Source organism: Parasteatoda tepidariorum, chromosome 2, assembly GCF_043381705.1.
Source record: "Parasteatoda tepidariorum isolate YZ-2023 chromosome 2, CAS_Ptep_4.0, whole genome shotgun sequence".
NCBI classification, from domain to species: Eukaryota; Metazoa; Arthropoda; class Arachnida; order Araneae; family Theridiidae; genus Parasteatoda; species Parasteatoda tepidariorum.
In genome coordinates, this window is record NC_092205.1 from 21,016,864 (window position 1) to 21,029,512 (window position 12,649).

The following is a 12,649-nucleotide window of genomic DNA, read 5'->3' on the forward strand; positions in this document are numbered from 1 at the left end:
TATATATATAATAAAGAATTTGGTTAATATATTGTTAGGTAGGATGTTAAGGTTACCTATTTAAATGGCTTCCTTGCTATTTACGTTTAAGTGTTGTATAAGATAATTCCGATAGGTGATCAATCTTGTCAGGAAAAGCTTGTAGTATAATGTAAAGACATTTAAAAATTCAGTAGCTGGTGATAATAAAAAGAAAACACTCATTCTAGTCAACAATCAATTCCGAGAAGTTCCAAAATAATCGTCTGCTTTTTTTATCCGATCTTGTTGTGCTGCATTTTTATTAACGCTTATGTTAGCCTTATTTTATAATGACGCTTACAACTCTTTATTTATGATTATAGTGTAATAGTTGATCTAGTCGATGAAGTTGATCTTTTCGAAAATTGTGCTGTCATGAAAAACATAAAACAACTCCCATTTACCCAATGGGTAATAAAGTTTTTGATTTACATTTTACGTTCAGAGAGGGAAACGCCAGCATTATTCGCAATGCTTACTTTTTTTGACGAAATATAAAGTGTGAGAATTATTATATAATTTACCTAGGCATCGTATACAATGACAAATGCTCTTTATATCACAAGTATCATAATATGGTTTAGCTGTTGTAAATCATAGAGTAAGAAATAGTGCATTATTTTTTTAAATGGTATTATTTAGTTGAAGACCTAAGAAAAATAACGTTTTTTCAATGAATAATTTTTTTTCGAAGCAAAATTTTTAATTTGGCTTGTTTGGTTATTAACAAAAATAATAAGGAAAATATCAGTGTAGAGAATACTGGACAGTGGGCGCTTACACACTGTATATGCACTGCAGAAGATCCCAGATCAAATTATGGTATAAAATACCACCACTTTGGGTGAATCCTCCGTAAAATCCATTTTAACGTAAACACCATTTTTTACGTTAAGTCCATTTTTACGGTAAAATATTATAATGCAATTTTTACAGAAATATTTATTTAATTAGAGTGATTCAGTGGTTTTATGGTAATTACTACTGTAAAAAGTACGGTTTATCAGTTTTTTTGTTCCATAACATGTTCCGGTATTAATGAATTTTACGGTAAAAAGTATAGGCACTCTGACTTTATGCAATAATTTATTGAAAAAAATGCATATACATTTTTTAAATATTTTAATTTAGTTATATTAAGTGCTATTTACTCTACAAACTGAAAAAAATATCATCATACTTTTATTTAAAAGCGTCTATCTGTGCATGTATTCTGTTTAGAATTTGGCTCTTGTTTAAAAGTATCTCTTATAAGAAAGTCTTCACGTAATGCACTGCTTTTCATTTCTCTTGAGTTGTATTTAAATCAATCTGTATTTCTTAGTCTGTTTTAGCAACAACCTTTGAGACCAATCATTAAGTGCACTCTTTTTTAAAGGTGGACATTCTGCAATTGAAAGAAATTGATCGATGGGGTAAAGCGTTTTTGTCATTGTTGCATTTGGAATCCTTTATATATTTAAATAATATGCTAATGATTAAAGTAATGATTAAAGTGACACTAATAAATATTTAAAACATATACTTATAAAATGAAGTACAAAATACTGTACGGTAAAAATGCTCTGAAATGGAATATTTATTTTTATAAAACTAAACAAAAATTTGGTTCTAACCGATTTGAATCTCACATGAGCATTTTTTAATAAGTATTTAAAATAACTGAGAAAACATGAAAGCAAAGTTCAGAAGATTAAAAATTTTACAAAGGAAAAAAACTTTTTTTTTTCTTCTTAAAAATTATATTATTACATGAAATTTGAAATCAAGTGCACAACATCTTACGAAAGTTAGCTTTTGATTTATCAGACGAAATTTAGTACCAGAACATGTGACTCTCCTCCTGTTAACAATAAGTAGGCTTATAAATTATCATTGCTTCATTATGAGTTAAAAAAATTATTTCAAAAAATATAAACTTTCTAGACTTCTAACTGTAGAAATCTGTAGAATAAAGTTTTTACGCAAAAGTAAAATTTTCTTTAAAATTTAAATAGGTAAATATTTAAAAAAAATCAATAATCAATGCCTGCTCTTTATTATACCAATTTATATTGCGTAATGTGTAAAATGTGTATTCAATCTGCTAAATTGATTTACACATGCTTGTTGTAAATATAAAGCTGTTTAACTATTACTATTAAAATCAAGACCTTTATTATGTTTTTAAATTACTTATTATTTATTTATTTTTTGCCATGAGGTAAAGCGTGATAATTTTTCTTCATTTTTTATTTATCTTACTATATATAAAAATCTAATGATGGTGTCGCAGCTTTCCACTATTGCCCGTGCATTTTTATTGGCCGAAAAATCACGTGGTAGGATCCAGTTTTTCCTCATTCATTTCCATTTTGTTTTGGTTGCCATCAGCATAAAATTAGCAAAAGTCATAAGGGTATTGTTTTTCTATAATACTAGGAGGCTTCGCCCCCTGCTCGCTGGCACTCGCCAACCCTCGGAACTGCTTTCGCAGTTCATTTCGGATTGCTTTGCAATCCGATGCTCGCTTTACTCGCTCATTGGATACGTTCTTAACGTCTAGCTTTAGTATACTTTTTTGAACACTGAAGTTCCGAAAACTTTTCACTGTAGAAAATTCTAAACCTGTGCATTTCAATATTAATTTGAAATTGCAAACAGTTCACATATTTTTCTTAATCACACTATTCTAAATTTCAGTTGTTGAGAAAAGTGACTGTTGTAAGTTTTGTTTTAAAGTCTTTCCCACCAGAGGGCTAAAACCATGTGTTGTAAAACAATATGAAATAGTACTGAAAGCCGGATGTAAAGCATCGGCTTCGATGAAGATAATTTTGTGAGAAATTTTTTGATAATTCGATGAGAATTCACCCGATTAGCCATATGATGCTCACTACGTGCTCTTGCGCGCCGAAATCAATCAATTAAAAATGAAAACTGTTGCCAACGCGAGAAAAGAAATATCATCGGTTTTATTGATATATACGTATTAGCGTTTTATATAATATAGATCTTTATATCCCTAATTTAAAGTTATTTCATTGTACTGCTAACTTTTACTCTTTTAATTCAAGAATTTAAAACTAATAGAATTGTTCTTTATATTATTATTGTATAATTCTGCGCAACATTTTAAGTTAAGGCTATTTAGAAAAGTAGTCTAACACTTTTAACTATTTTTCAATTATTATTTTTTCTCAAATAACATTAATAAACTGTTATGAATTACAGTTAAAGAGATCTGTTAAATGGTTTAGAACTTAACGATCAGCTTCATGCACAATGAGATGCAAGCAAAAATATTATTTAATATATCCCGCTGATAAGTGAAAATATTAAATTAAATGTAATTCTATAACAATATTAATGTTATTTTAAAAAATGATTACTTATAAAAATTACTTCTGTTCACCAATAGATCTAAATATTTATGATACTAATAGATAATAATATTTTGAGGTGGGAAGTGGAGGCACAAGCGTAAGCAAACAGAATTCCTTTTAGCACAAATGTTAAGTGAATAATTTTAACTTCATTAGAAAAACTGTTTTCTTCCAAGAAACAACAATTATTGCGAAGTAATCATTGGGGTTGGTGAGCGGTAGCAAACAGGGAGTTTAGCCTCATAGTTTTTTATAAAAACATTTTTGTTGAAATTGAAATGGGCTTTGATCTTATTGAAGTAGTCAATATCAGAATGTTCCATTAACAACAGATTTCCTAATTCAGATAACCAAACTATCAGAACACAACTCCATTATGATAACAGAGAAAAATCGCCTCATGTTAAGAATGGAAGACTACTAACGCGTCCACGCCAGAGTTGGGCGTCTATTACAGTAATCGACAACAACAGACATTGGTTGCAGATAATAATTACTAAGTAATCAACTTCTTGTAATCATGATTACAAGTGATTTCGGTTGTAATTAATCACAATCTCCGATAACATGTGGTCATGATTATTTGCAAACGCAACAAGAGTTGATTTCCAGTAATCTTATAATTACGCAATCAGAATAAATAATTACAAGTAATCAAAATAGACAATTACAAATAATTACTATTAGCGTTAATTATAATTTTATTTAAATAAATCCTGGAAGTGTAAAAAGATTGTAGATCTTCTATCTGATAAGAGGCAAATACATCAAAAGATTAAAATTAACCAATAAATCGTAAATTGATTCATAGCTCTAAAGCAGGGCATAAAAACCATTTATTTAGTTACATTCACTTTCGAGATTCGCAGTGATTATTAAATGTATTGTAATTAGAGCTGTAATTTTGGACAGCAAAATTTCCGGTAAACAGTAACAACAGTGAACGGTAAAATTACAATATGAATAGTACAAATACTGTATACTTTGGTTTACTTTTTAGAATTGTGGCTTCTTTCACAAGCAATTTCTTTATCATCCAAGTATGGTGATTTTGCTAGAATTTTTTTCTTCATGAAAGTTTGGATCCCTTAATGTTAATTTTATTTTTTGTATATTTCGCTAAGTCACGAGAAATTTTTAAACAAATTGAAAAATTTTTGCGCACAATTATAAAATTCGTTTCTTTAGAGAAAATTCTCTGTAATATTAAGAAAATATTTATTATTTTATTTAATAATAGTCGAAAAATGTTTGAATTATAAGGTATGGAATTATGAGATACCTTTTACATCATTTTAAAGGATGAAAGAGTGCATGGCAAAATGCAAAATTTGAGTGAAATCGGTCAAATAGTTCCTGAGAAATCAAATTTTTAAAATACATCTTCTTTAAAATTTGATTTCTCACTAAATATTTGACCAATTTCGCTCAAATTTTGTATTTCGCCATAAAAAATTGAAATTTTAAAAATTTGAAATTTTTAATTGAAATTTTAAACTGAAATTTTTTAACCTTACAATTTAAAATTGTTTCGTCTAATATTAAATAAAATAATAAAAAATAATAAATATTTACTAAAAATATAAATTTGCAGGGAATTATCTATGGATAGACAAATTTTATAATAGTGTGCAAAAAAATTTCAATGCGCTTAAAAACTTCCCGAGATCGGGTAAAAACGTAAAAATAAATTAACATTAAGGAGTTCAAACTTTGGACTGCTCTTCTGACCAAACTATGGGGACCTTATTTCAGAGATTGCGACTTCCAGATAGCGGATATTTCAGGAGTTAGAAATCCGAATTCGTTGGAAAAAAAAGGTATGTTTACTCAGAGAAAGTACATTCTGTGTCTGATTTCGTAACTTGAAATGTCGTCTACACTTATCATTTAGCATATTTGAGGTCACCCCCTTGGAATTATTAAGATTGAGCCCTAGAATGCGAAGATCAGATTATTAGATTAAAAGTAATTCATTGTGGTCCATTTTTAGTTTGCGCATTGTACATGCAATGCATGTATTTACTATTTAAATATGTAATATAATGTAGTAAGTACTTATATACACACAATGTATGTAAATAAAATACACAATTCAGAACAGATGAAATATTCTATTTCTGATTATCCCAATTATATTCTGATTACTGGAATTCTGTAATCTAATTTCATAATTTCTTTTAAGCACAATTCTTTATTGTTTGATTATAATTACCTTTATCGTTATTTTGTCTACTTGTATTTATATTATTTGATTACTTTTAATCCCAATAACAGATGTAATAAAAATTTTGATAAGTTCTAATCCCAATTGCATTTTTGGCCCGATTTGGTTCAAGCTGTAGCTTAAACTCTTGATCAGCAATTCTGAGAATGACTCAATTAATGTATATAGTCAGTTTCAAGTAGCTAAGCAGCTTCTTGGGTATTCATCATTATTACCGTTTATACAACCAATATCTAGAGATACCAACTGCTCCGCTTTCTAAAAAAGATTATATAAGGAGAGAGCTAATTAAAACCTGAAATTTTCAAATATTTAACTAATTCAGCCGAGAGCTTGAAGGTTTACTTCAAAGTGACTTATTATATGAACTTTTAAACTGCGTAGTGGTGAGCTACTTTAAATTTAATTCACCTAACCAAAGGTCATACATTAAAGTACAAAATTTTTAAACCATTTGAAAAATCTCTCTCGCAGAAATGAACAAGTTGGCTTCACCTCCAATATCTAATGCCTGCATATTACAGTGCATATACGTAATTAATTAAAGATATTCAACAATGGATATTAAAATAAGACGAGAACCAATATTCTTCTTTCCAATATTCCAATATTCTATTTTCTTAATCCAAAATTTTTGAAAAACACTTTTTAGCATAATGCAGTAGTATTGTTAGAATAAGTGATTCCAAGAACAAGTCGTCATCGCCTCCAATATCTAATGCTTACGTATTGCAACGCATATACGTATTTAATTAAAGGCAGTCAACAATGGATCTTAAAATAAGAGAAGAACCAATTTTCTTCAATCCAACATTACAATATTCTATTTTCTTTATCTATTGCATTTCCAACTATCCAAAATTTTTGAAAAACATTTTTAACATAATGTATTGTTGAAAAAAGTTATTGCAATAACTCATAATTCAACTTATAAAGTATTAACTAACGTAATAGAATCACTCTACAATGACGTTTCAAGCAACGTTTTTTTTCTTATAACGTAAATTTTAATAAAAACATTAAATGACTTCCAAAATATTGTCGATACAAGGACGTGGTTGTCTCCCTATAACGAATTTTTTAGACGTTTAGCATTTAAATTTTTTTGGAGGGATTTTGCAACTGTTTATCTTTTATATTTTCGTTATTTTTGAAGAACATATTTTAATTTTTGGAAGAAAAGAAAATCTGATATCACATATTTTTAAACTAATCATACTGACTAACCACATTGTTACATTTATTTAAATATCTACAAAAGTTAAATTTGTGTCTACTATAAATGAACAACCTATATTTTCAGTTGACAACTATAATGAAATAATATTAGTTAAGTAGTTATCAATCATTGTCCGGAAAGAAACACTAAAAACGTTTACTACAATAGAGTGTTCACTATATCCGGATTTCATTATAGTAGAAATAGATACTTTTACTATAATAATTATTATACTTATTTTTTGAAAATGAAAAACATTTATACAAAATTTTTATTTGATATGTCTAGTTCTATTTCAAAAGAAATGCAGCATTATTACATGGCAGGTAAAGCATGAAATGATAGTATTTAGAAAAAAAAACTTTCTTTGTAATCTAAAATATTCTGGTCATCATCTGAATCTGACAGCTCTATATTCTGAATTCTATTAGCTGTCCCCGGGGATTTGCCGAATGAACATGTTGTCCGAAGGCGCCTGATTGGAGGGGTGGGGCACGACATTATTCTCGTTTTTGTATCAGTGACAAATATTCCTACTAAGAGAAATCGATAATCTGCTATGCTGGAAATCGCTTGTTTTTAATTCTGAATATCACCTGCTTTTCTCAACTGGTGTATGGAGGCGAAGTTCGGTTTAGGTCAATTTCATTCGATATTTTTAAAATATTCGTTATTAAAAACAATTTTATTTATAATTTAGATCATTGTTACTTATGTAGTGTTTTTTTTTAATTATTAGTTTTTTACATGACGTTAATGTAAAATATTTATAATGTAAATCTTGCATTAATAAATAATTTATTATTTTTATTCTAGTTATGAAACCTTTTACACTAAGAAAAAAATCCTGGTAAAATTACCGCCCTGTATAATAATGTCATTTCTGGTAAAAATACATACATAATATTTATTAAAAATACAAACATATTATAATTGTATTATAACATAAGACAAAATATACGGTATTTAAATTATTAATTTGATAATTTGTACATTCATATGGTCATTTTTCCATTCATATGGTAACGGTTTATTGGAAATTCTGCTTTTCAAAATTATAGCTCGCGTAAATACACATTTAGTAAAAAATATAAAACTAAAAAGCAAACTTAAAAGAATAAATGTTTTTTTTTGCTATGCTCTAAGGTATAATAAAATGTACAAATTTTTCCAGTTTTATCAAATTTGTTATAAAAAATTATTTTATTGCTAATTTTATCAAACTTATTACCAATGCGCTTCGGTAAAAGTTACCTAGGTTTTTGATGCTCCCATAGAGCCAAAAACACGGTAAATGTTACCATATTCTGGTAGTTTTGACTATACTTTTTCTGAGCGTAGAACATCTTGTAAGATAAATTCAACTTATTTGATAATTATTAAATGAACTATTAAATTAATTATATCGATTATAAGTCCTGTGGTGTAATAACGTCACTTGGGAAAACGGACAAAAAATAACATATTTTATTTGCTGCAATTAATTTAAAAATATTATTGAATATTATTGAATATTTTGGTCAAAATATCAAAGACAAATAGAAACATAAAATAATGATAATATAAAACTATGAAAATTATTCAACTTCTTCTCTAAGCTATAGATAATTGCAAGTTTTTTTTAAAATAAATTAAAAAATTTAAATTATTAAGTATAGGAAATTTGGATTAAAATATTAGAGTTGCCGAAATACTTTACAGCACAAAGCAGTAAATTTTTTAAAAATTATTCTATCTAGCTTTTTGTATAAAACACACTAATTCAATTATAAAAATGAAACAAAAATAAACTGATTTCCGGTACCTTACGTTGAATATACGTAACATTTTAAGCAAAACAAGTAATGGCGTAAATACGGGTTAAATATTTACTACGAACAGATTGTTGTTTTACACAACTGTTGTAAAAGACACAAATGCTTTTAAATCACGAAGAATAAATTATATTTGTAAAAGAATTGCTTGAACCAAAAGTTTTAAACAAATGCTTTCACAATAATCTTCACAATATTTATCCAGTTTATGAAAAAAGAAAAGAAAATACTTCAAACGTTTAACTAAATAAAATTTTATGAATACTTTTTTTCTAAAAAAAAGGCAAAAAAACAGTTCTTTTTTTTTCGGTTTTCTTAAATTGATAAAAGATTTTTTCGTTGGCATGGTTCCCAAATACCTCACATTTATTACCATAAGGGCGTTTTCTTTAAATTCAGTTTACCAGTATTGTTAATGCATCATTTAATGAAATGACTTTTCATATTATAGATCAGTATTAATAGTTAAAGAATAGTAAATAATAGTTATTTATTTTTATGAAATAGAGTGTAAGGCCCAAGATTCATTGATTTTAAAATATGTTTTTGGTTTATTTTGTTTTATTACTTAATTTTGCGTATTTTTCATGCTATAAAAAATAATTTTGAAAGTTCCAAATTTCATAAAATTATGGTATAGGGATATCTAAGGCATCTAATGATCTTATTTTTAACTGTATTCATATGCAGTAAAAAAATTTATTTTGTAATTATATATTATAATAAAAGGTTTATCTTGTTTTATTACTTAATTTTGCGTATTTTACATGCAATAAAAAATAATTTTGAAAGTTCCAAATTTCATAAAATTATGGTTTAGAGATATCTAGGATATCTAATGATCATATTTTTAACTGTATCCATATGCAATACAAATTTTTATTTTATAATTATATATTATAATAAAAGGGTTTGAGGGAATATAATGATAAGCCACTATTTAAAACTGTTTAGGAGAGCATTTATAAAAATATTTTTGGCGACAAATACCGTGATTTCCATGCAGGAAATAAGATGTTTCCGTGTATCATCTGTATTTGTCTGTTATATGACGGAAATTCAGAAAACTTTTAAAATTTCTTGCTAGAAATAAAGATTAATTCGATGTTTAAATGTAACTTTTGGACAATTTAAGTTCTATCTACCTCCCAGCCCTTCATTTATAATATTTGTGTATACATAGATAAGTTTCCAATTATAGTATGCATGCATAGAGAAAAGTTTCCTTCTCTAGTATGCATGTTTGTAGGAAGAGTTTTCTTGTAACAGTAGGCATTCATATGGAGAAACTTTCTATTATAAATTATAGTATGTACGTGTATAGAGAAGTTTTCAATTATGTTAGTATACAGAGTTCTTTACTAATATAGTATGCATGTAGATAACGAAAGAAGCTTAATTTTATCATATGCATGTATAGAAAATTTACACTGTAAAAAATTCATGGTAAAATGTACCATGAAATACCATACTTTACCGTATGGTATTTCATGGTACATTTTATCGGAACATGTTACGGAACAAAACCTCTGAGATATCGTAATTTTTTGCAGTAATAATTACGGTAAAATCACGGAATAACTTAAATTAAATAAATATTACTGTAAAAATTAGGGAATAATATCTTATGGTAAAAATGGATTTTACGGTAATATGAATTTAACAGATGGATTATACTGTACTTTTATTCAGATTTTTTTACAGTGTTGTATGCGTGTATATAGAGAAATTTAATATTATAGCATGCATGTATATAGATAAGTTTACAATTATAATATCCATGTATATAAAGAAGTTTAGAATTATAGTATACATGTATAGAGAGAAGCTTACTGTTATAGAGTTCAATCACTAATCCTTTTATGCATTTTACTGATGGTATTGATTACAAATCTCACAAATGATTATCATACAGAGAGAGCTAACTTATTTCTAATTTTCATTCGCTTGAAAGCTTATTGCAAACAACATAGATAAGTTTCGTAGAGCGTAAAGACTGTAAAAAATGTAGGGGATAAGATTAGTATCCTTAATTAATCATTAGAATAAAAAATTGGAAGTTTCGAAAAGTTTTCAGAAAGCAAAAATACTAACAAACTTATTACTTAATGTTTAAGTTCCGTCTACGTGGCAAAGGGATACATCAGAGTTGGCCAAAAATGTAATCGATTACATTTTTTGATTACAGTAATCAATTACTTGTAATCATGATTACAATTTTCAAAAATTTTNACTCCCTCTGATTTTGATAATCACAATCGCAGTTCTATATTTTTTGAATAATCATATCATTTTTAAAACTCGATGTTCGTATAGTAAACTGAAAATAAATGCATTTTAACTACCACATGCGTGTTATTTATAAAGACTTGTGTATTAATAAAAATATTGATATATTTTGGAGGTTGAAAAAATACTTGCGATAAAGAATGGATGGAGCAAAATGTTTATGCAAATCTCATATTTTTTCCCTCATATTTATAACACTTTTCTTTATCTCTTAGTGAATGCTATATTCTTCTAAAGATCAACACGTATAGTTGAAAGCTCTGTGAACTAAAAGTTAGATAGAATTTGTAAAACTTAATAGAATACATAAACTACAATTGTGGTAGTTTTTTGAAGAAAAAAAAGACTTTAAAAAAACATATGCCAAAAAAAAAAATCTTTATGCCATGTTTTGATTTGTTTTCCCGAATTTTTTAAGTGATATAATGCATAAGGATTTAATGCATTTCATTTTAAATATTTTTTCAGAATATCTACAATATCGAATTTAATATTTCCTAAAAAACCTCTTTTCGAAATGGTGACCTATATTTCATCATGACGATACCAAAGCAAACAAAAATGCCAACAGTTCATTGCTAAAGAATGTAATACTTATGGTATTGGCGCTTTTACAACAATAGCAACACCATTTTTAAACCTACTTATTACATCTGTTAACCTTGGTATCCTCTAATCTCGCAGTCCCCAACATAAAAAAACTAGAACATAGGGGGGTTCTCGGTTGGGCGCGAAGAACAAGGGACCCTGTTCTATCACCCATAGCATAGATACGGAGCAAGGAACTTAATCAATAGCCAAAGCTAGAGAAATGACAACAATGAAAGAAACAACTATTTACCATGAGGTATGTAGGATAAGTAAGATGACAGCCGGGACAATGAAATCATCCGATCCTACTGACCATCTCCTCTTGAATACTACGATGCCAGGCATCCTCAATTAGATGGAAGAGGAGCTCTTGCTCCTCTTTTAAAGATGAGAGGTGCACTACGCGAAAATCCATCCACTATCTTGCCGGAGACGGAGTCAGAAGAGCTTTTTCCCTTCGGCTAGCAGGGTTGCTACTTTTTATGGCCCCTCGTTTGACGCCAATGACATTTGGCAGATGTCGCCAACTTCAGCTGTTTGACCGATTGATCAAAAAATGAGTGACGGTGTCTTATTATTTATTTATATTTTTGTCGGATAAAATATGATGCAGAGGACGGATTTTTTATCACTCCGCATAAAATGAGAATAAAGATTTCTAAAATGGTTTTTGACAACAGCTAAAATTTTATTCATAAATTTAACTTTCGAAAGGAAATGGATGGAAAGATAGGAAACATGCATTTATCTATCTATCTATCATATATATATATATATATATATATGTATNCGATGTTCTTTTTTTGTGGCTTTTTCTTACATTTTCAGGGCCTACGCTAAAGATTTCAAATTATTAGCTACTAAATTACCCAAATATCAAAAGTATACGCCAATTTTCGAAAGTCTTCGTAAAATGCAAATCTTAAAAATTTTTATGATTATTTTTTTCCCATAGAAAAGTATTTTTTGGTAGTTTGTTGTTTATATTAATTGGACTCAATTCTAATTGGTTATGCGGCTCATCTACCGAAAATTACTGTAATCGAATAAAAAATACTGATTTGTTCAGAAAAAAATGATTTTGACTTAATTTTGAGGAAAGAGTTATGTATATATTTTTCTC

The 12,649-nt window shown here is 27.7% G+C and overlaps 1 protein-coding gene across 2 annotated transcripts in view; it reads right to left on the reverse strand.

Annotated features, from left to right (window-relative positions):
- The window catches only part of LOC107455286 (inactivation no afterpotential E), a 99,327-nt gene extending 87,323 nt beyond the window's left edge, over positions 1 to 12,004 (reverse strand). The window contains exon 1 of one of the 2 annotated variants that reach the window (XM_016072791.3): positions 11,777 to 12,004. In XM_016072791.3, the coding sequence (XP_015928277.1) occupies positions 11,777 to 11,871 (95 nt within the window). In that variant the 5' untranslated portion in view covers positions 11,872 to 12,004. The remainder of the gene's footprint in view (positions 1 to 11,776) is intronic. The other variant, XM_016072792.4, reaches the window with a different exon arrangement.
- Positions 12,005 to 12,649: the final 645 nt, after the last annotated feature.